The 25423-nt window shown below is 44.7% G+C and overlaps 1 protein-coding gene across 8 annotated transcripts in view; it reads right to left on the bottom strand.

The window, feature by feature from the left end:
* Window positions 1–5343, bottom strand: part of FMNL2 (formin like 2) — a 188754-nt gene extending 183411 nt beyond the window's left edge. For 5 of the 8 annotated variants that reach the window (XM_053407047.1, XM_053407108.1, XM_053407068.1 and 2 more), the window contains exon 1: window positions 4643–5342. In XM_053407047.1, coding sequence (XP_053263022.1) covers window positions 4643–4759 — 117 coding nt within the window. In that variant the 5' untranslated portion in view covers window positions 4760–5342. Of the gene's footprint in view, window positions 1–4642 lie in introns of all 8 variants that reach the window. The other 3 variants (XM_053407094.1, XM_053407078.1, XM_053407086.1) reach the window with 2 other exon arrangements.
* Window positions 5344–25423: the final 20080 nt, after the last annotated feature.

Here is a 25423-nt window from a genome sequence, read left to right as displayed (position 1 = left end):
TAGCTCTAGATATATGCACCATGTGAAACCAATGTGTCCCAAGACACAAACATGGAGGTCTCTTCCACAGGACAGCAATGCTATGGAATGTGTGCGCATAGATCAGTTCCTACTGCCGATCATCACTTGCACAGATTCTGTAGCATCACCTCGCTGGAGATGCCCCAGGTAGATTGAAGAAGTGTTATCTGTTATCAGCAAGGCGGTTGCGAGAGGTGTGGGTTAGAGAAATGAATCTGGGGGAAGGAAGCTGATGAGCTGTTTTGGTGTATCAGTGCTTCCACAAACAGGCTTATTCGCGTGATGATCTGAGTGAGTCTAATCAGAAATAATCAAAACAGGTATCAGCTTTAATTGGAGAATCCACTGCCCTCCCCCATGAATTTCATCACAGAAAAGACAGTTGTATTGTTTCAGCACCGCATTCACTACTGGTTTTATGATATTGTGATGAATTAGTGCACTCACCATAAATACTGCATTCTTGCTGACCTCTATGTGTGTGTTTGCACCATGGTGTGTGAACAGTATTGTGGAATTTATTCAGCCATAAGTAGCTTCATCTCATATTGTTCAAAACAACTGGAGCCCTACCACTAACTCCCTGGAGTTTTCTCTTTGAAAACATCTCTACCTACATTCAACCAAAACAGGTGCAATTCCAGTGTAGGGGTCAGCTCCCCTTGCACTTAAATCAGCCCCAGATATCCAAAGTCAAACTGCATTTTTTAAATAAAAAAGTCCTCAGTATTTCCAAAAGTGGGAAATGGATACAGGATACTTCTCCCCACACCCTCCTCCAGTCCTCCTTCTGCTGTGCTACATAGTGCTGGAGGGCTGGGCATTTGGTAACTATATAGCAAGAGGGAGAATGCAGTTCTACAAGCAGGAAAGGGAGAAATGTGCCTTTTTCCCTTTCCTTGCATAGGTGGAGGCAGTGTGCCTCTGAACACTAGTTGCAGGAGAACACAAGTGTGGAGAGTGCTCTTGAACTCAACTCATGCTTGTGGGCTTCCCACAGGCGTCTAGATGGCCACTGTGAGAACAGGATACAGTGGTACCTCGGGTTAAGTACTTAATTCGTTCTGGAGGTCCGTACTTAACCTGAAACTGTTCTTAACCTGAAGCACCACTTTAGCTAATGGGGCCTGCTGCTGCTGCCGTGCCGCCGGAGCCTGATTTCTGCTTTCATCCTGAAGCAAAGTTCTTAACCTGAAGTACTATTTCTGGGTTAGCGGAGTCTTTAACCTGAAGCGTATGTAACCTGAGGTGCCACTGTACTAGACTGGATTGTCTGTTTGGCCCCACCTGCCTTTAAAGAAGCTGCACACCACTTTAAACAGCCACGGCTTCTCCCAAAGAGTCCTGTGAAATGTTGTTTAGAAGTTGTCAAAAGACGACTATTTATCTCACAGAGCTACATCTCCCAGAGTTCCCTGGAAAGAGGATCATGAAACCATTCTAGGAACTGTAACTCTCTGGGGAAAATAGGGGTGACCTAACAACTCTCAGCACCCTTAAACTATAGTTCCCAGATTCAGGGGGGGGGGCATGGCTGTTTAAAGTGGTATCATAGTACTTTAAATGGTGTGAATGTGACCCACAGTTGACACTGCGAATTTGCCCAGGTCGTTCCTTAAGACCCTTTCGGTCTAGGCTTAATAATAATAACAATAATAATAATAATAATAATATATTATTTGTACCCCGCCCATCTGGCTGGGTTTCCCCAGCCACTCTGGGCTGCTTCCAACAAAGATTAAAAATACATTAAAATGTCACACATTAAAAACTTCCCTAAACAGGGCTGCCGTCAGATGTCTTCAACTCTCAGCAGCATTGCATACCTCCTGAAAGCTCACAGTTTCTATGTCAGCCAGTTGTGATAATAATTATTATTATTATTATTAAATTAGCATTTTTAAAATTTCTAATATTTTATTTATACCTAGGGAGTATGAAATGGATCCGTTTTGTTTTTGGGTGGCCCTGTTTCACTTCCTAATGATGAACAAGCGCTCAGTCACCCAAGTTCACTATATTAGAAGGAATATTGCTATCGGGATGATCCAGATTTACAAAGACACTACAATCAAGCATGAGGACATTGATGAGGCAGGCAAAAACTACACTGCTGGAGAGATGTGTAAGTGGGAAAGCGTTCTAGATCACATATCACAATGACTTTCTTCAGCACTCAGGAATTAATAAGCGAAGCCACTTCTGCATCAAGGCTTATTTGATCTTCTAGTACAAGGTCGGCAACGTGCGGTCCATGGGCCGGATCTGGCCCACAAAGACCATTTTATTGGCCCACGAGCCATCCCCAAACTGAGCCGCCCACTCCGCAAGTCCCCCATGCACTTTGCTAAACTGGCACAGCACGGCGTGGCACAGGACTCACCAAGCGGCACCGGAAATTACATCTGTGCATGCTCAGATACCGGAAATCACTTCTGCACATGCCCAGATGCCGAAAATCACTTCTGCACAGGCGTGGTTTTCGGGGTCTGGGCATGCGCATAAGTGATTTCCGGCGCCACGGACATGCGCAGACGCAATTTCCGGCATCATGCTGCGCTGGTCCAGCCCACAGACAATCTCCATGGCCGGTAAGCCTTGCCAACCCCTGTTCTAGTACAAGAACAGATAGAGGTGGTAGGAAAGTGTGTGTTTGAAGGGGGAAGATTACTTTTCAAGCAGGTCAAAGCACCTGACATAACTGAAATGATCTCACCACTGCTCCCCCTGAAAAAAATAATTACTTCTCTTGCATGTTTAATTGCCACCTTTTTTAAAAAAAGTGTTTTATTACTTAAGGCTCCATCTAGCAGGATGCAATTGCAAAAGTAAGAGTGGTACAAGTACAGACAAAAAGAAAATGTATTCCTGTCTGCTTCCTTTGAGCCACATCATTGCTTCTGGCTGGATGTGAACTCAGATTTCACACACCCAAGTCACTGCTACAGTGGCTGAGCTCCAGCATAAATTATGCCAAAGGTAAAGAAACAAGAATGATGATGGTAGCAAAGCACGTGCTTCCTGAACCCTCTGCAAACTTCCACAGCGCTTGAAAGGAGAAATCCTTACTTCTTTAAAATGTGCAAACTTACTCCCAAAGCAATTTAAGAGAACTTTCGGGGTTACTTCAAGACTATGAGCACTTCCTCCTTTTAATCACTGTATGCACAATCACTTTTGACTGATAGCTGCTGGATTGCTAAATATTCATGGTCATAGCCTGCAGAATTTTTGTTTTGCAAAGTCAAATCCACAGACAGAAACCAGCACTGAAAAGTTGATTGCCTTGATTTTGTATGAAATACCAAGCTCTGCTTCAGCACTTAAGGGAAGGGAAATGATGCTTAGAAACCATTATGCCAAACATAGGTTTAAAATAAATAATAATAATAATAATAATGTAAAGGTCAGAATTTTACACGTTTACCTGGCACCATCAATTCATATTTCTGAGAAAAAGATCACCCTCCAGCTCCTTTACAGTGCATAAAGTGGAATTAAAAGTCCCAAAGCCAGTCTGAAGCAAAAGAGAGGAGGGGGGCGCGCCCTCTTCATCTCACGGAAAAGGTTTGCAACTTGCTGTGGAAACTCAGCTGCCGTGAGGCGGCTTCTATTAAACCATTAAGAGAAATAAAAGGCAAAGGACGGGCCAAGACTTAATCGCTCCCAGCGCCCCAAAGCGCCCCATTGGCTTAAGTAAAAGTTGCGACCTTGACGCACGTTTCCTCGCGAATCAAATTAGCCGAAATCAATGGGACTTCACTTCCCACCGAAAGTGCATTTTATCAGATCCGGCTGCAAAAGCCCCCCAGCCGCGGGAAACGACATGTTTTCTCCGATTTCACAGCCAAACAAGCAGTCCACAGCAACAAAACGTGCGGGTTTTCCCAACTTTGACCGGGAAAGGACGGCCTTTCCCCCTCTCTTCCCCTGTCCAGGTTTCCCGACTGGTTCTCTCCCTCTCCCCAACCTCCCCTTGCAAACGAGACGGGGACCTTTCTTTAGGAGCAGAAGCAGCAACTGCGAATGGCCGCCTGCTGCACCGCAATAACTTTCGCTCTCTCCGGGATCACACAGTTTGCAAAAGCAGACCGGGGGTCGCATCTTCCCCTTCACCGGGGAAGGAGCAGGAGGGGGAGGCGGAAAACGATCGCTCGCCGCTTTGAGGAACGGGGAAGGCCGGGCGTGCGAGAGAGCGAGCGAAGCCCATTCACTTCTTTCTTTCTCCTCCCTCCTCCTCTTCACGCCCCCTCACTCTCTCCCTCACTCGCCCGCAGAGCCGCTCCGCCTGCCGCCCCTTGCCCCGCTCCCCCTTTCCAAACAATGGATCAGCTGCTCCACAGGCACTTGGGCGCCCACCGCCCAACTCCGAGCGACCCATTTCCCCCCTCGAGGGGGGTGTGCGTGCGTGTGGAGAAGAGAAGCGCAGTTGAGCCATCTCCACACGGGATAGAGGATTTCCACACCTTTTTTTTTGGTCCCCTTTTAACGAGGAGGGAGGACGAGGAAGGGGGTGGGTCGAGAAAAGCCCCCTCCTCTACTACCACCACCACCTCCTCATCTCTTTCCGTCTCCATTAGGGGGTCAGAGAAGAAGAAGAAGGGGCTCCGTCCACACTCACCAGCACGACGGCGAACCTCTCCTCCAGTTCCGCGGGCTCGGGCATGGGCAGCTTGAGCGGCACACTGTGCGCCCTGAAGTCCGTCTGCTGAGAGTCCATGCTCCCCGCATTGCCCATGGCGACGGCGACGGGGCCGGGGGAGCTCCGTCCGCCGCTCTCTCACAGGCAGGCCACGCCAGGCGAGGCTGCTGCCGCCGGCTCTCGGCTCCCACGACGGCGCCGCTCCGTTATTCCTTCCCCGCCCACCCCCAAGGAAAGCGGCGAGCGGACCCCCTCCCCAACCCAAGCCGCCGCCGCCGCCTCCCCCAACAAAACTGAGGTAAAAATAAAATAAATCAAAGCTACAGCAAGGCGAGCCGCCCGGATCTGTCTGTCTCTCTCTCTCCCTAGTCTTCTCTCCTCATGCTCTCCTGCTGCCTTCTCCGCCTCCCCGGCGCAATCCTTTTCTCCGAGAGGTGCGAGCCGCCAGCCGGGCTCTCAGCTGCTGCATGTTGCACAGTTTCCACTCCGAGCGGTCCCGCCTGAGGGAAGCAGCATGGCTCCTCCGGCGGAGAGGTCCGCTGCTCCGGGAGCCCCGCCGGCGCCTCTCGACCGCGGCAAGCGAGCGCAGCGCCCACAAAGCGCAGGTCGGCAGAACAGCAGCAGCAGCAGCCGCCGACGAACGAGCCAGACAGACAGACGAGCGCGCAGCTCAGCACAAAGCCCCCTTTCTGCAGCCGCCTCCTACGGAGCCGATCCCCGCCCCCGGCCCCGGGGAAAGCTGGGAAGCGTAGTCCTCGCAGGTTGTTCCTCATGCACGGACATGCCCGGCTCGCGGGGATCCGGTAAAGAGAACTTCAATGGATGAAAAAAGAAACTTGGGAAATCCTCAGGGAGAGGGTGGAGACATTTGTTTTGCATTCACTGAACAAAGGATGCCTAGTGTGACGGCGGGGAAGGATCTACCATTCACACAGAGCGTGCGCCCCGTCAAAAGAATTTTTTGCAAAGTATGAATTTAACCCATAACATAATTTGCCTGCCATTCAGACATTTAAGTAAATTTTACATTCGTTGAAATGAATGTGCTTCAACCATGGCTACTGATTTCAGTGGGTCTGCTCGGAGTAAAAGTGAGTTGATTGGGATGGCTCCTCACTAGAACATGAGATTCTTAATCTCAGGGTTGTGGGTTTGAGATCCATGTTGGGCAAAAAAAAATTCCTGCATTATAGGGGGTTGGACTAGATGACTCTTGTTGTTCCTTCCAACTCTACAATTCTATAATTCTACAGCCCTATATTTTAAACCACATGTGTTTATACATTTGCAGTATCACACAAGTCTGTCTCCTTAAAGAGTCTCAAAGCAGCTCACAATCTTCTTTCCCTTCCTCCCCCACAACAAACACTCTGTGAGGTGAGTGAGGCTGAGAGACTTCAAAGAAGTGTGACTGGCCCAAGGTCACCCAGCAGCTGCATGTGGAGGAGCGGGGAAGCAAACCCGGTTCACCATGCTCCCCGCATTGCCCATGGCGACGGATGAGTCCACTGCTCTTAACCACTACACCATGTTGGCTAGTCTGAATAGGGTTGCCATATTTTAAAGATGAGGATACATTTGCCGACTTCTATGGATTGCTATGACAACTCTACCCGGGAGAAAGAGGACGTGTCCTGGAAATGTGTTTATATTATGGCAACCCTAATATATGCTTATTGTTACTAAATTGTATTATGGCTTATGCCATAATAAACTTGTTAACGTTTAAGGCACCACAAATATGTATACAATTTATATATATATGACAGATTGTGAAGCTGAGGCTCCAATATTTTCGCCACCTCATGAGAAGAGAAGACTCCCTGGAAAAGACCCTGATCTTTGGAAAGATTGAGGGCACAAGGAGAAGGGGACGACAGAGGATGAGATGGTTGGACAGTGTTCTCGAAGCTACCAGCATGAGTTTGACCAAACTGCGGGAGGCAGTGGAAGACAGGAGTGCCTGGTGTGCTCTGGTCCATGGGGTCACAAAGAGTCGGACACGACTAAACGACTAAACAACAACAAATACATATACATATACATACATATATATATGAAAGTGCTGCACATATTGTACCTGATTTCAGAGACAGGTGTTATTTCACGGTCAAAAAAGACACAGGTGGCCAGTGGTTTCCAAAGTAAACTACAAATTAAGGCAATGTCACACTTAACAAGAGAAAAAACATTGGCAGAAACCCCCACTTCATCACCAGGTCCCTGGCCTGTTTAGACACGTTTCATACTGGTGTACACATCTTTCAAATGTCTGTGTCTCCTTGAGTGTGATTCTTTATGTGACCACCATATTTATATGTATGCACTAAACTTGCAATATTTTAAGCATCTACTCCGGGGGGGGGGGGGCGGAAATCCACACACACATAACCCCATTAAACCTGTTCTATGGAAAGCACCATGTATGCAGATGGGGGGGGGGGTCCCACCAGCAGCATAGCATGGGTGCTAGTGCCTGGGGTGAGGGGCACACACCAGGACGTGAGGCACTGAGGGTGAATGAGACCCGCTATGCCAGCCCTCACCACCAGAGCAACCTCTCCACTGGGCCACACCGCACCTCCTATTCAGCTGTGCAGAGGGGAGCCCGGCCAAACAACATGGTCCCTGGTGGGAAAATCCCCCCTCCCAATGCTCCCAAGCACTGTGCCAGGTTGTGCTGGGGTCACCATCATGTGGGGGGGTTGATTCACACCCCTCAAAATTGTGCACAAGGGGCCATGGTCCTACTGCCCCCCCCCTGCACTACACCCTTGGGTCTACTTTCCTCTTGAGTTAGAATTTGACCCCTGGTGATGTTATCCTCAGAAGGCCTGCTATTCAAGCACACATACACTCTTGGGCAAGATATAACTCACCAATGAGGCTTTGTTCTTTTGTTCACCTCCTTGTGTTTGACTTTAATGAAATATGGCTTTCCCTTCTCTTTGAAAGCAGGTGCAAAATGAGCATGATTTTTCCAGCACGCATTACTATTGTAACAGTTACTGATAGTGTGTGTTACTGATAGCATGTGTGGCTTTGTAACTCTTGGTACCATCTGCAAATCCTTTTTTTTTTTTTTTTTGCTACGGGAGACGTGTGTGTTTCTCGGGAATAGGCATGAGTGGTGTCATGTCTCCGCATCAGGACCAAAATGACACGTATGCAATTAAAAAGCATTAGCATCTGACCACTTTCCTAAGAAAAGCCCACATTTTCTTGGCAGCGAACGTGAGAGATGTAGTAAAAGTGCTATGAATCACACAATACAATGCTTCATTCTTGTTCATGAGTCTGCAATGCCAATCACATCCTTGTATGAATTCCACACCCTCTCGCACTACAACTTCAAGCAATACCTTTGAACTAGGCTTTCATTCATAATTGAGAACCCTGCCAGCAAGATAAATATTTGTTAAAGCAAAGTTACCAATTACTCTGCCTCGGAAAGCACCTGCAACTACCCACATCAAGATAATCCCGCAGAAAGCAAAATGGCATATGTTATTTTTTAAGGAAGGAACGTTTTGCTATTTATCTGATATAATGTAATTGTTCTTGCTAGAGGCAAAACGAGAGAAGCTGTCGTAATTTTATATATATATATATATATCACAAGTCACTATTGCATTTATTAAAGTCAGAGAAGATTACAGTGTTCATCTCCCCACCATTAATTAAATCAGTATATCTGTTTCAGGTTTTGAACAGTAATGGAATCCATCTTGATTTAGCTGCTTGCCTTTTCTTTCATTAAAATGAACATGTTTGATTCCATAACATAATTAAATAAAAGTTTTGAATGGATGCTTTATAGTGGACTTGGCTGCTAATTTCTATGATAGGACCAATGATCCATTAACATAGACAAAACACACACAGTTTACCTTCCTTGTTCCAAGTTGCAAAACAAGTCCCTGGTGTCCATCTTTGGTTGTTATCTGTAATAAGCTTTAAAAAAAAAGTTACACAGCTATGCTAAAAAAAAAGTGTAAGTGGAAGCAAGTTTTATTGAATTCAGTTTCTCATAGATACAGCAGAATCTTTTGCATATTTGATATGTTCTATAGGTCTGGCCGCCTGCTAAGTGTGCAAACATATTTCACCCTCAGAGGGTTTTATTTCAAGAATATTTGCATTTATCTAAGGCAGGGTAGTCAACCTTTTTATACCTACTGCCCACTAACGCATTTTTCTTGATGGTAAAATTTCCTTACCGCTCACCAGTGCTTGATGGAAGGAGGATTCAGCTTGTGCTGTAGACACCCCCGACCGCCCACCTAGAATCTTGAAACACCCACTACTGGGAGGTAGGGACCAGGCTGACAACCCCTGATCTAAGGCAAAGAGTAAATAAGTACTGTAAGTGATCTCACATTCAAAGAAAATGAACCAGTGGCATAAATACATTCACTCCCTTCAAACACTTTCTCAACAGGAGATGCTTTGGCATCATGGATTTGATGTTGCTCCATGTCTGTATGAACCACACAGAGTTATCCGTAAATGACACCTCTCTCACAAGTGCCAAGCCTTCAGAGACTTATGACTTGGATGTATTTGGTATTTATGTATTAAGTACCCTGACTTATGTTCCTCCTTTCTTCCAATATGGGGCCCAAGATGGCTTACAGAGACAAAATCAATTCATCGCTGGGGTTGCCCTCTTCAAACTTAGTGCCTTCATTTTCCTAGTCTCGTATTTGTTTGCAAAAACCTCGTGTTCTGTTCTATTTTCTTTCTTTCTTTTTAAAGTGCCCCCTAGAATTCAAAGTTTAAAATCAAGCACTGAAGTTCAGCATGCATTCATTCATCCGTTCATTTTGATTCATTCCTTTCAGGTCGGCTCCTTACACATCATTCTTTTGATGGCATTCCACAAGTCACTCAGGCAACACAAGCAAATGAATCACGCGGAGGATACACGTAGGTGAGCGGTTTATCTGTGTATTTTGTAATGTCAGTTTCCATGCCTGTGCACCTATGCTTCTTGCACAACAGCTGATTCTGCCTGACGTGGTGTGATATGAGCTTGTGCATTGACCGACAGCTAACAATAGACCCATCTAAGCTGGTGCCTTTGTACACTGAGCTACACATTATGCAACTTCCTTTTTGAATTAGGAATTAACTAACAGGCTTTTTGCTCTGATTCAATTTATAGCTGCGTTAAATCTACTAAATTCCTCCAGCGTCAGTGGGGTACTCCTGGGGTTTCTTAGGCTGCAATCTTATGCACACTTACCTAGTGGTAAGCCCCACAGAGCTTAATGGAGCTTATTTATTTTATTTATTCAAGTGATAATAGGACAGGTTAATAAATAATACTCATTCTGTGAGACTGTAGAATATTAAAAAAAAAATGCTCCAAAATTATGGCAATATACATTAAACTAACTGGAAAACATGCACGCACATGTATAGAAGGAAAACAGTGTCAATGAAGACAAGAAACTAGCTTTTGACAGAGTAAGTACCCCATTGCTGTGTAAACATAGGATTTGAATATAATTAGATAGGTAGACAAAATAAAGTACACAAAGCACAGTTGGTGGTTTACATGGCTGAAACACAATTGTCCTCTTTTCTCTCTCTAGCTATGTCCAAAAAGCTTGCTTCCTGCCATTCCGATATATAATTGCAGCTGCCATATAATTTAATGCTCCCCACTTTCCTTGGCTGTGGGAAGTTCAAAAACAGGTCTGCAGGGTCCGTCCCCCCCCCCCCCCGTTTGGATGAAAAATACTGGGGGCTTGCACACCCTTCTATGAGAAAGAACCTTGTTTACAAATATAAAGGTTGAGCAGATAGCAAGCAGGCAGACATGTCGACAGAGTGCTAGCTCCAAACACTTAGAGATACACTTCCTGTGTCTGTCCTAATTCAGAGCCAAGCTACATGCATCTCCAAATCCGAGGATGGGAAAAGTTGGATTGGGTTTCATGTATCTTTCAAAAACCGTAAACAGTAAAATAAAAAATGGGGGGATATTTGTAAGAATAGTGGGGTGCAAGGTAGGGGATTTCATCATTTCCCTCCATGTGGCAGTTCTCATGAATATAATCCCCCTTAAAAACAACTCTGCTGTTTGCCATGAGATGGAAGTTCCCATTGGTGCCATATTACTTCTCTTCCATGTGCCTTGGCCCACACCCCACATTCAAAGCAGTACCCATATGGTGCTTGCATGTTTTCTTCCACGGATGGCAGAGCTCAGTGGCAGAGCACAAACACTGCACAGAACGCAGAAGGGCCCAGGATCCATCTCACAAGGAAGCATCCTGTCTGAAACTCAGCAGAGCTGCTGGTGGTAAGTGACTATAGGCAATACTGAACTAGATGGATCAATGGTCTAAGGCAGGGGTCAGCAAACTTTTTCAGCAGGGGGCCAGTTCACTGTCCCTCAGACCTTGTGGGGGCCGGACTATATTTTGGAGAAGAAGAAAAAGAACGAATTCCTATGCCCCACAAATAACCTAGAGATGCATTTTAAATAAAAGGACACATTCTACTCATGTAAAAACACGCGGATTCCCAGACTGTCCACGGGCCAGATTTAGAAAGCGATTGGGCCAGATCTGGCCCCCAGGGCCTCAGTTTGCCTACCCCTGGTCTAAGGCAGCTTCTTCTGCTCCTGTGCTTGAAAGAACAGCAGTTCAGTCACTGCTACAGCGTAAACAACACAGTGGTCAAAGCACTTCCCAAGTTGGCTCCTGCTGTGAGCAAGCATGCATGTATCAATACATGCTTTTCCTTTGTGGCTTTATTCACACCTGTAAGCTGGCTACATGCAGTCTGTAATTCATAACGCTCTGTGCCGGCTTTTCAGAGAAGTTATCAATACAGCACTTCCTCTTCCTCTTTATATTGCTGTGTGAGTTATAACTTGGATCGTCTTTGTTATATCCAATGAGTTACAACGGCCATTACAATAACTTAGCTCTCCTCCCGTCCCTTCTCCCAAATGACCTCATCTTTCATTGCTCAGGAGAAATTGCACAATTTTTCCAAAGTATTTCCTCTGTTTTCTTTGTGGAAAGGCATGAAATCCAAGAGGCCGTGACAGCAAATGAGGCTGTGATCCGCAGCCCAAGTAGTTCACTTCCAGCAATGTAAATACCTGTATTTGAAGCAAATTATTCTAACACTTTGGAGTAGACCCACTGAAATTAATGGACCCAAGTTAATCATGGTTATTAATTCCAGTGTGGGTGTAGTCTTTGTAAAGGTTAGTTGAATGCAACCCAAGATCTCTTTTTAAGAAAACCCAGCAAGTCTCTTAAGTGGGTCATGGATTGTGCTCTGTTAAGCAGTGGGTCTTAGACTAATTTATAACCAGCACTCCCACTGGATCATTACCATTTACTTTGCATCTATATGGATCCATTTCGGAGCTAGTCTGAAGAGCTTGAAATGCAGCAGCTTCAGGACTGACGTGATGGTTTCAGCCAGGGGATGCAGACAGCACCACTCTGATATTATTACTAAGCACTCTGCTCCCATCCCTGCTGATGCCATCTGTTAAAACACAGCAGGAAGGAAAGTAACGCAGCTTGGGAGGAGGGTGGCTTGTTTTCCTTCAGACTTTTTCTGAGAAAATGGGAAGGTGCTTTTTCATCATACTCTCTCTCTCTCTCTCTTTCCCTCCTCTTGACCCCCAAGAGGGCAGCTTCTTGGAAACCCCCAGCTAGACATTTAAGGGCAGGCCTTCAGACTTTTGCCGCTGTTCTTCTTTTGTGTAACTCCGCTTTCTATAATCCTGTCTCGGCTCCCTTTTTTCAGGGCAGCTCCTGTCTCTGTAAGTGTCATCGCACCAGGGAAATAGGCTGCAAACACACACATTCTGTACCCCACTGCATGGAACAAATCCTATTTTCTTCAAAAGCCCATGTGTTCCGTTTGGCTCCCTCCAATGTCATTTTGGCAAACCTCGACTCGGGGAGAGAGAGAGAGGCTCTTCACAGATTGTTGGAAACCATTTGCTCAGAGGCTCCATTCTATTATTATTACCCAACTAGGGCAGACACCAAACACATTCAGGAGTCAGCCAATGCCTTAATGGATGCAGCAGTTCTCTGTGTGCTGTACCCATGTGTCTCTGCGGTGCACTTTGTGCCTGCTGAGCCAAAGACCAGCAAGCTACACACGTACTGCTGAAACCGGGCAGAGATATTCTAGTCTTTTAAAACAACGGTACATATCCTGCCATGCAACCTGTGAAGTGGACTCTGGTCAACAGAAGCTTATGTCATGAATTGGTTATTCATCTTTAAGATTCCACAAGACTTGCTGTCATTTTTTTCTGCAGCAACATGGCTCGGGGCATCCTTTTTATTGTTAACTAAAGGCAGAAGACTCCCTGGAAAAGACCCTGATGTTGGGAAAGATGGAGGGCACAAGGAGAAGGGACGACAGAGGACGAGATGTTTGGATAGTGTTTTCGAAGCTACCAGCATGAGTTTGACCAAACTGTGGGAGGCAGTGGAAGACAGAAGTGCCTGGCGTGCTCTGGTCCATGGGGTCACGAAGAGTCGGACACGACTAAACGACTAAACAACAACAACAAAAAAGGCAGTTCCTTCCTGCCAACCTAGCAGTTCGAAAGCACATCAAAGTGCAAGTAGATAAATAGGTACCGCTCCAGCGGGAAGGCAAATGGCGTTTCCGTGCGCTGCTCTGGTTTGCCAGAAGCAGCTTAGTCATGCTGGCTACATGACTTGGAAGCTGTACACCGGCTCCCTCGGCCAATAAAGCGAGATGAGCGCCGCAACCCTAAAGTCGGCCACAACTGGACCTAATGGTCAGGGATCCCTTTACCCTTTACCTTTAAAGGCAGGTCCTACTTTGTTGTGGCCCTATGTCCCATCACTCTGCTGCTTCAGGCAGTTGATGAGGAGCTGCCTTTTAAATCTTTTTTTAAAAAAATGTTTGGTTAATTGTGCAATTGATTTGGTTCATTGCATAGCCATTAAGAGCTGTACAGGCTCAGATACATGGCTCATGTCCACCACTAACTGTGCATTCGGTATTGTGGGGTCGATTCTGAGGAGCCTCCTCGCAGCTGAGATCAGGCTGGCCCCCTCCCTACTGAACTTCCAGTGCTTGACAAAGACCTTTCTATTTCTGCGGGCACTTTGCGTTAGTTGTATTATGCCTATTTACTGAACTCACGTTTCTACCTGCGGGTTTTCATTTGTCTTAAATGCTGTATTATTTTGATCAACGGCTTGTTTTACAGATAGTTCTGTAAGCTGCTTTGTGGCCGTCAACAGTGAAAAGAGGTCTATAAATACTGGAAATACATAATGAATGAATCCTGTGTGCTGGCTCAATTTTCTGCTATTCTGGGGCTGCTGGAATTTGTTAACCAGGTTGAAAATGGTCAACTCATTAAACTAAGGAAATATTGTGGGGGGTGGGGAAGATTCAAAGAGCACATTTGCTTTTCTTTTTTTTTACTGGTTGTTAGGTGCCTTGAGCCTCTGAGGAGAAATAGATGGGACAGAAATTAAATAGTGGCTTGTTGCCATATAGGACAAGGGTTTGTTGTTGGAACAAGCACAATGGTGCAGAACCAGCTGAGATGCTCTTCAGACCTCAGTCGATATATTTTATGTGCGGCGTGTAATAATGTGGCAAAATACTATTGTGAGCCAGGCTGCGCGTGGATGCAGTTGCTTCTTCTTTGGCGATCACTCATAGCCAGGTAAGATTGTCTTCCATAAACACGGTTTTAACAATGAGTCCGTAAGTGACTGTGGGGGCCGATTCTGGATCCACATGTCCTTCCACAGTGGGGACATTGGTTTCCGGGCGGGAGTTGATCACGTTGTGGATTTGCCAAGCATGCCTTCCTCTTAGCACGTTTCTCCCTTGCATCCTGAGTTCGAGTGTCTTCAAAGCCCGTGACACCTTTGGTAAAGGCTGTTCTCCAACTGGTGCGCTCACAGGCAAGTGTTCCCCAATTGATGGTGTTTATACTACTTTTTAAAAAATTTGCTTTGAGACAGCCTTTAAATCTCTTTTGTTGACCACCAGCATTACACTTTTTAAGTTCAGAATAGAGCAACTGCTTTGGAAGACAATCATCAGGCATCCTGCATTAACCCCCTGACAGTCACACCATTTCAGAAACTGCTTACCAGCAGTATCCTTCTCACAGTTAAGTTTTCTCCGCACAACTGCAGCATTGCAGGAGAAAGGAGGAAGGGCCTCCTTATTCCCCCACGTATGGAGAATAGGCTCTTGTTGCTTAGTGCAGCACAAAGCAGTCTGCACATGCTCCAAGGTGCTTTTTTCCTCCTTGGTTGCTGACTATGTTATATCTTCTAGGGACGAGCCCTAGCATTGAAACTGATTTCTCGTGTGGATCACTTTTTTTATTACAGTGGTACCTCGGGTTAAGAACTTAATTCGTTCTGGAAGTCTGTTCTTAACCTGAAACTGTTCTTAACCTGAAGCACCACTTTAGCTAATGGGGTCTCCTGCTGCTGCTGCTGCGCCACTGCTGCGCGATTTCTGTTCTCACCCTGAAGCAAAGTTCTTAACCCGAGGTAATATTTCTGGGTTAGCAGAGTCTGTAACCTGAAGCGTATGTAACCCGAGGTACCACTGTATTATTTAACCCTGTCTTAAATTAAATTCTGGATGTCAGGGAACCTAAACAAGCAGCCCAGGGAATTGGTAGAATTCTTCCCTCTGCTTCCCTCTGGAGATTTTGAAGAGGAGCATGATAAGTGTCTCCCAAGGATGATTTACACTTGCCACAGCTGGAAGTTGGCCTCCAGAAAGGTGATGGCTCAAGATCCCTTTCAAATCACTCACGATTTTATAAGGTTTAGCAGAGAGAGGAAAAACAACTCCTCACCAGATGATACTCCTGGCAACAAATCCAATAGACAGGGATTTTTTTTTTAGTGCAGGAATCTGACATTTTGCCATGACGATAGAACTGTGCTGCTATAAAAGGAAGGGTTTCAAATGTGGCCCCAATATGGGCTGCAGGTCATACATGACTTTTGAGGAATTCTCAAATTTCTTGCATTCCTCTTTAACAGTGATGGAGAATGCAGGTCTCTTCTGTAGACCTGTTTTGAGGGAATCAGACTGCATTAAAAAAAGAAAGAAAAAGAGGATCATTGCTTACTGGGTAGGCCACACAGCTCAGGAAGTTACTGCTCTCTCTCACACACCACCAAGATTGCATGTTCCAGACATGTTTCAGCAATGTGTGAGTGCTCTTGCTTATTTAGAAATAATAAATAAGCAAACCCGCACCACCCACCCACTTGCAGGAGGTATCAGCAAACTTGTGGGAACCCCAATTGCTGAAGAAAGAGACACACATACAAAAAAAATTGATTTGGGGAGGGACATATGGGAAGAGTCCTTGGGGAAAATACTCCAGTGAGGAGTATGTCTGTTCAGTGGCCATGGAATGCTGACTGACTGTTGAAGAGGAACAGAAAAATGGAGCAGGGATGGAATAGAGTGGGCAAGATACTGAATAGCAAGTCCAGCTCATCGCCCCCAATATGGATCCCGTGGTATCAGTGACATAATTCTGTCATCAGAGAAGTCACTTTCCATGTACAGAGAGAGACTCTCTGACCTTTCACTGCATCACTTCACAAATATGATATATTTATGTCTTGATACAGATGGAAAGATTTTGTACGTGGATAGCAGGTCTACCCACTGAGAACCAATGGAGGGGTGGGTTTCTCATAGGCCAGGTCTCCCCAGGTCTTGCCACTGCTCAGTCAACACATTTACCAGAAATGCATGGGCTTATTTATTTATTTAGAGTATTTAATTTGTCCCCCTCTGCCACTGCCAGGCTAGAAAAATTCCTGCAGATTTTCATGGACCTGGTGAGTCTCCACATGGGACCATGTCCTGCATTCAGCTTGGCAGAACATAAGTTGTGCATGTTGCAGCTATGGCACAATAATTATCATATATCATGTGCGCTAAAGAAAGTACAATGTTAATGCTAAGTTTGTCTGAGGCCACACACACACAGTACCACAGTTGCACTGTGACGGTGTCCTGCCTCTGTCCGCCAGGCCAGCTTTGCCAAGCCTATCTTTCTGCTGCAACCCAGGACTTGAGCCTGCAATTACTGCTTCTATCTGAAAAATAGAATGGAGCGTGATCAGTCGCTGTGCAAAGAACCAAGGATGTTTAACAGAGAATTACTTGCTCAAAGGGGTTTTAAAGAATATCTCGCAACAGAATGTGGCTGTATTGTATATAAAAAGAAGACATTTAACGGAGCGCTTTTCCACACATGAGTGCTATCTCATTGTTGTCAACTCAGTTTCTCTTTGTTTTCTTTCTCCTTGCTAGCTCAAACTGAGATGCTGCAGCGTATATGATTGGATGGATGACCTCAGACTCACTGCCAAATGGATGACTAAAAACGAACACAGAAAACACAATCCATTGTTTTCAAGCTGCCACGACTACTTTGTTTTACACAGAGGAATTGGTCTCTCTCCGTGTAACTCTTTTCAGTGCTGCACACAGATTTAAACACCCAGAATCTTTCCTTTGTGACTTCAGATGTTATAACATGGGAGAATGAAGTGGAAATGTGAATGTGATGTTTAAGAGGTATGATTCTGAATATCCCCGTCAAAGTAAATATCTGCTCAGAATACATGCCTTTTTGATATTCTGGTTATGAAGGAAAAACAAAAACAAAAAACACCCAAACCTATTTGTAATGGAAACTGGGCATCATGTACTAAGATTTTGGGCACATTGATGCTTCAAACAAGAGCTGTCTCTAAACCTGTTTCAAAAAGAATTGTGAACTGTAGTTTATGTTGGGCATTTTAGCTTGACAGGGGTTGAGAATGTGGTTAAAATGTGGTTTGACAAAAGCCTACCTCCTGTAGTGTCCTCTTTTGGGAGATCTCAACAACTCCCCACCCCACCCCCAACAATAATCCTGGCTATGCCTATGTGTATAATGCTTGTAACCCACATAGAGGTTAAGCAGCATATAAATCCTGTTCAATCAACCAATAAAGAACCGTGGAAACTGTAGCCCTAAGCATTGAGAAATTCAAGGCCCCTCCCACAACACTACAGCTCCTAGCATTCAATGGCTGGTTTGAGAGCTGTACAGGCTTGAAACTATTGTTTTCATTTGTAAGATAGCTGAAAGCCTATTTGCTGAGCTTGGACTATGATTGCTAACTAAGCATGCTTCCTGGAAAACATGTTCCATTAAAATCAACAGGATAATTTACAAGACCACTTTAGGTACACCTGAGTAGCTTCTTGCCTGCACATCCCCTGGTCCAGATTGCATTGCACTGTCCAAGGAGTGAATGGGTTGCCAATTATGTGTATGCGTCTTAGGTTAACTATTTCCATCTAACACAGCATAGCGGTAATAACATGAATGGATGGCTCTTCAGGTGCTATTCCTTCAGAATACTTACTACGCAAACTCTGTCCAGAATCATCACATTATATTACTTTCAAAAACCATGATCTTAACTACCTCTTGTGGTGAGCGCAGGAGTGGCTGCTTGATATCTGTTCAATAATTGTTCATCTTCTAGCTGCAGAAAACACTCTGGAGGAATGACGAACATGTTGCTGTACTTATGAATCTGTTTGTCTTTCAAACAGTTTAGAAGGTGTGGTATTTCTCCTGATGATTCCTCTTGATTTTTATTTTTTTATTTTGACAGCTGAAATCTCATTCTTTTGGTAGGCAAAACCCATCTGCTCAAAGTAGCTGTAAATTGCAGAAACAACTTTTGGTTTATGCACACTTAGAAAGTGCGGGTTCAAGTGGATTTTCATTTGTCCTGCTGTTTTCCCTGGGAAAACCCTCTGGGTTTCCCACTGGATCTGAAGAAACTTCCACCCACAGAAAAAATGGTTGACATTTGTTTCTTGCTTTATGACTCTTGTAATTTGCAAAATCCCCTAGCCCTGCCTGCACACAATATTTGTGACTATAGAACAATGACAAATTGCCACCATCACCTTATTACCCAACAGAGATGAATTTATGCAAGATACTGTACATAAAGGTGCACTGAGTGTTCTCTATCCCATTTTCAATTTGCTAAGTGTTCAAATTCCTTATTGGGGTGTGTGTAAAAATTCCTTTAATCTCTGGCTGCATTATTCCTCCTTTGAAGTGAGAATTGGGTGCCAAGGAGTAATTCTTTGTTGTTAATTTTGTGGCTTTGTGTGAATTTAATGACCATAATAACAGGATGCCTTGAACAGCACTTTTTACTTTTAAAAAGATGGTCACAACAAGAACATCCCCGACATCTTGTGTGTATATAATTTTGCTTTATCAAAACCAGGGACCTCTGCAACACTTAGCAATTACTGAGTTGCAAAGTCTCCTGAAACAAAGCAACATTTGCACATAAATACCAGGGCCCTGAATTATATATAGCATATGTCATGGCCAAATAAAAGGGAAATGGGCGTCTCTCCTAATATCTGCATGGAAAATTCAATTAAAATGTAAATGTTCAGAATTCTCACAGAATGCACTGCCATCTACATCCAGCTATTTACTGTGGGGGAGTTTCAGAGGTGGAGTAACAGGGGAAATTCTGGCAGGGACACTGTTCTGTGAAAGCAGACATTTAAACAAGGTTCTGTGAGGATGCTATGTAGACTTCAGGTTGCACCAACACCAATTGGGAATGAGGGAACATACAATGACTGATCTCTAATCTCTGGAAATATCAAAAACACCCATTAACCAGGTCTGCCTCCATGTTAGGTGAAACACAGGTTTCTTTGTAGGTACAAAACACCTTGGTATCTCCTCTGTGCTTATTGCAGGCATCTTTTAAAATCTGCCTCCCTTCCGTTTCAGACATTATTTTTAGCCTTAGCTCTAAGACTTATGAGGGATGGTGGAGAGAATTGTGCTGCTCCACGAATTTGAAGCCAGGATGCAGTTCCATTGATTTCAATGGCCCTTGCTTTCAAGTATTTTCACTTAGACCTGCAGCCTTTTGATTGTCACGGGACTCATTTATTTAACTATTTATAGACTGCACTTTTCATAAAAAACAACAGGACGGTATACCAGGATACAAAATTACAATAAATTGTGGGGACAATATTGAAAAGTCCAGTGACAAATACATCACAGAAGTCATACATTGGGCAAATGAATGGTCCTAAAAGATGGTGGCAAGGCATATACAGTTTTTATGAAACCCATGGACACTCCAGTGAAATGAAACAGAATTCAGCACTCGCATAGGGAAACAGAAGTAATGTTGGTGGGAAACTCAAAGCTGTAATCAAAACGGATCTGGGAAAAATTCAGCAGAATTTAAGAGTTTTAATATTTATTTATTTATTTATTTATACATACATACATACATACATACATACATACATACATACTGATTAAATTTGTATACCGCCCTTCATCCATAGAATTCGGGGTGGTTCACAACATAAAATTACAATATAAAAAACAAAAAATACATAATAATGGGAGCAAGAGTATAGGAGCAGTGAGCAAAATTTGTGACACTCACTATGCTATCACATACAGTAGCTAATTCATTTTGTAATCAACTTTGTAATTACTGTATATGTAAATGCTTTAAGAATTCATTTACATAATTATAAGGGATGCAAAACTATAAATTTAAGACTGTAATTAATCTAGGGTTCATTGCCTCTTTTTATCTCCTGTATTTCTTGTATTACACCCTTCATAAAACAGAGATTCTGAAAATCTATTTATGAAGCATTTCCTATATTGCAGCTACTGAAACATCAAAGAATTCCCAGGACTTCTAAGAGCAGGTTTCACCATATCTGTCACCTTCCAATGGGAAATGAAGGCAAATGTTCCCAAATAAATGAGGAAGGCAAGTTAATGTTAAGTTCTTTTTACATATTGTTGGTTTAAGTGGGAAAGTTCTAAACATAGGCTTGAACATGGAACATAAATGTGCTTATTAACTTTGACTACATCATGAATAAAATGGAGTGGTGATGATTTAAAGGGGGGAAAGGGTGGACCTGGTTTTGAAATTCAGATTTTGTTTTACTTTTTCATACACAGTGTCTATCAGACTGTCGGTATTTCTGCAAGATGCATTTATTCACACTCCCCAGACACTTCTTTTAGATAATTATAGTGTTGGGAACCCTTTTGTCACATCAAGTGGCTTCATCGTTTAAAAGCAAGATGGTTATCTAGGGTGTAATGAAGCAAAACAAATTAAATTTAACAGTAACACTCCTAGGACTATAAACTAAAAAATGAACTTCTTAAAAAAAAATTACCTTCAAATGTAGCTGATAGGTATGGGATAGCATGAAAAGAGAAAATGTCAGCATGATATGTACAGGATAATTTCGCCCCCGGCCTTGAGGCATGCAGTCCTGTTCTGTCCCAGGAACGAAAATGATATCGTTATGTGCCACCCCACCAGTGAGAGACCCCAGGGGTTTATTGTGCTTACTCAGGCTCGGTTTCCTCAAAATGAAGATTAACAGAGACTCGGGTGTGTTTAGAACATATGGTTTTGGTTACCCATACATGTATGCAACCTTGAGCATAGGATGCAGGGGCTCACAGCATTAACACCTCCATAGATCTTGCTTCCCAATACGCTTCCAGGAGAGCTCCAAAGTCCAGCACAGAGGAAGAAGAAGAGAAGAAGAGTTTGGATCTGATATCCCGCTTTATCACTACCTGAAGGAGTCTCAAAGCAGCTAACATTCTCCTTTCCCTTCCTCCCCCACAACAAACACTCTGTAAGGTGAGTGGGGCTGAGAGACTTCAAAGAAGTGTGACTAGCCCAAGGTCACCCAGCAGCTGCATGTGGAAGAGCGGGGAATCGAACCCGGTTCACCAGATTACGAGTCTACAGCTCTTAACCACTACACCACAACATGTCTCTGTGTCTCCTGCTTCCAGCTCACTCATGGGCAACTCTGGCTATTGTTCTCCTATGTACCAGGCAGATGAGAGGGGAGGGAAGGAAAAGACCACTCATTTGTTTGATGTCACAAAGCAACTTCTTTCGATCTGCTAAATCATGGTACTTAACTAGCCAGCCAAAGAAAAGAAACCCAAACCCAGCAACCAGATGCCCAAATAGAAACCTCACTTTATACTTGTGATAAAGCAACTTGCTGTTTGTTCCTTTTGTTAATGTCACTCTTTCTCAAATACACACAAACTCTTTTGTTGTCTGTTTGCTATGTATCTGGACACTTCCTAAGATATTGTAACCGAATTTCTGAGGGCTAGGTAATAATTTGTATCCATTGGCTCTTCTAAATCATGTTCCTGGTTCCACCGTGGAGCCAACCTTGGCAGCTGAATCTCCTTTTCTAGCCAGTGATGTGGTTGGAGCTCATTTTTAATGGACAGACTGAGCGCACTGGCGGAGGAAGAGGACTGCAGGGGGAGCGCACTGCCCCCCGACAGCGCGATCTCGGTGGGGTGCCACTGTGGCTGTTCCCCCCACGCTGGGCGCCATGCCCCCACAAGCGGTGCGCCACACCCCCAGGATGCGCGCCAACCCCACCCCTGCCTGGTCTCCGCTCCCCAGTGCCGGAGCGTGAAGCTCCGCCACTGACTGAGCAAACCCCCAAACCACCCCAAAGGGTTCCCTAGATCAAGGAGCAGGCTTTTGTCTAAGTTTGGATACAATTCGACGACATTTTGAACCTTTCAAAATGGCGCTGATTTTTCAGTTACTTAGAATTCCTGAACAATGCCAGGTACAAGGCTACTATATATTTTGGAAAACTATTTGTTCAATATGCATTTGGATACCCCTTAAGGTGTCATAACCAAATTTTTCATGATGGCTCCTAAGTTGACGGAGCATGTTTCTTTTTGGCTACAACAGGATGCAATTTTGAATCAAGATGGTGGGGTGAACCTTTCGAAACTGCACTTTCCCTTGTCATTTCAGAGCTTCATTGTTGTTTTTGGTTTCTTAGAATTTCTGAGCAACACTGGATGCAAGACTGCTAACAGAGTATAAAAAACGCTTCGTCACACAGACCCTGTAGATTTGATGCACCTCTATTATTGCTATGTGATATGGCAAAGCAAATGCATTTGTAAGCAACCCAGAGGACATGGCAGGTTATAATGGATGATCTACAGATATAAAGCTAGCTTGTCATTATCTCGTTGGTGGCTCTTCTGCATACTTGCTCAAGCTGTGAAGGCCCAAGGCATTCACTGCAGCAGAGTTCCATTGTTTGATCCACAGTTCCTGCCCCCAGACCCAGACCACCTTCTTCTCGCTATGAGAGAGGAAACAGCCTTTTGATACAAGCTGTTGTCAAGTCCTTCTCCAGGCAGATAATGCAGTATAATTACATCCACTCTTCCTATGAAAGTGATAGACCAAAAAGCATGTCTAAAGAACAAGAGCTGAGCAAGGTGTACAGGCAAGACAGTCTGTTGGTACCAAAGCAGAGGGGGGGGGGAGAGTTGTTCTTGAGGTTTCTTTTCATTAGGGGATAGTAGAAGCTTTTTGGTGATTCTTCTGATATGGAAAAAAGTGGGACACAGAAATTCAGTTTAAACAAAAATCAGGTCAGTGGAAACACTCACACATTTTGGTAAGGCTACAGAAGGCTCTTGTTTTTATGTATGTTCAAGGCATATTTCCTCCCCAGGCAAGGAACAGTGCTTAGTGTAGCTTGAAGCCAGCTGCATCAAAATAAAATGTATCAGCAAGCACCTGTGTGTGTGTGTGTGTGTGTGTGTGTGCGCGCGCACACGCGCACACACATATGTTCTCTCTGTATCAAGGCTTGGGAACCTAATAGCCCTCTAGATTGTACTGAACTACAACTCCCATCAGCCCCAGCCAGGGGTGGCACATCCTGTTTCACTGCTTGAGGTGAGACAGGAATTTGCCACCGGCCCTATTGCCGCTCCGCCCCTTCCTCTTTTACCTGTGTTGTGAGGCAATGCCTACAAAGCACTGGCAGTGATGGCAGCTGCAGCAGCACCCGTGAAGCCCTGGCAGTGGCACCAACTTCCAGTGAGATATTGCAAGATCTTGCCAAAGTCATGTGAGCTCTCAAGCACTCCATGAGATCTTGTGATATTTCAGTGAAATCTCACCAGAATCTGGGGCCACTGTTGGCACCACTTTTCTGCTGGTAGCGGAGTCAGCGAGGCACAAGGGCAAGTGCTGGAGGCAAGGCAGTGTCAGGGCTGGTTCAGCTGAACGTCAGCATGAAGACTCAGAGATGAGCAGTAAAGTGGATTCTTTATTCATGAATACAAACAGAGAAACCTGTGGGCAAGAATGACTCCAGTAAAGCAGTTGCCGGAACTGATGATCTGGGCACTTCCCCCTAAGTCTCTTCCCTGGTTGGCTGTTATCCCAGCAGTCATAACCTCCATCTCTGTGCTCTTTGCTCTGCTACATGCAAGGCCCTCTGTGCCCTTGGAGACAAGGGAGGAGGGGAGCTGAATACAGCAGTACTGGCAGGCTCCTGTGAATCAGTCCGCACCTCCTCCTCAGCTGCCTGTTCTATATCTGCAGGACTTTCTGCCTCTTCTTTCTCTCCCTCACTCAAGCCTGTTGCTTGTCCAGCATCCAACCATTCTGCCCTCCCCGCTTCATCCTCTGACCTGTCCTACCACCACTCCCTTGGCTTCCCTATGTGGGTTTTCCAGCTGGAGCCTCCACCAACTCCTACTCCTCCCTGACAGGCAGGTTTTGCCTCTTGAAGGAAGGGCCTCACACTGCCTCATCAGTGGCCCTGGCCTAGCCCCAGCCAGCATGGCCTCTAGTCAGGTTGCAATTCAGCAGCATCAGAAGGGCCAGAGATTTTCCCATCTCTGCTCAACATCTATACCTAGCAATGCTGCAGACTGCTCATTCCTTGCCCTGTGAACCGGCTTAGATATTAAGTATGATGCTAACAAGGCTTGCATTCTGTATATGCTGGAGGCAGTGCGAGCTCTACAGCGTGCTACTTAACTGTACAACTGTCTTTGAAGGAAACATGCTGTACTAGCGAATAAATATTTTACAGCTTACCATCACATTTGCCTTCCCCTCCTCTCATTTTTCATTTTCTATTTTAAAGTTCTGAAAAACTACACAAAGAATTATAACATGTCTCCTCCCTGACACTCTCTCTCTCTGTCACACACACACACACACACACACACACACACACACTTTTACTCTCAGTTCATGGAACTGTGCCAGAATTTATAATACCCAAAACTGGATCAAAGTTAAGCGCTTTTCATCTGGCCCACTGAGATTGTGAGCAGAAACCTGCTTTCGGCGCTGCAGAGATGTAACTCCAAGGCAAGGGATCAGCCTGTTTGATGCATGTGCAGAAAAAGTAGAACAAAGTCCCTGGGATAATTAGGGCAGTTAGTAGCGGGAGAACTCAGACTTTTTAAAAGAAATAAAAAATACAGATACCCAAGGAAGTATCTTGTGCCATTCTGATGAGGTCTAAAGTAGCTGGCATAAGGAACTGGCACCCTTACACACACAGACACACAGACTGTCATTTTAATTTTTTCTACCCTGACTTTAAACACAAGGCCTTTCCTCCCAGTGCATCACTGCAATGGGGAGGGAAATGGCTGTTTCCGTAGCTCAGAGACTGGTCCTCCCATGACATGGGGTAATTGTCCTCCCTGTTATAACACATGGCTTGCTAGAGAGTTTTTGCAAGCCCAATGCTGTCACGAACCAATTTCTCCACTGCAATGCTTAA

The sequence above is a fragment of the Podarcis raffonei genome, chromosome 1 (assembly GCF_027172205.1).
Source record: "Podarcis raffonei isolate rPodRaf1 chromosome 1, rPodRaf1.pri, whole genome shotgun sequence".
Classification (NCBI taxonomy): domain Eukaryota; kingdom Metazoa; phylum Chordata; class Lepidosauria; order Squamata; family Lacertidae; genus Podarcis; species Podarcis raffonei.
Note: the sequence above shows the minus strand (reverse complement) of the source record. Positions and strands in the feature narration are given on the sequence as shown.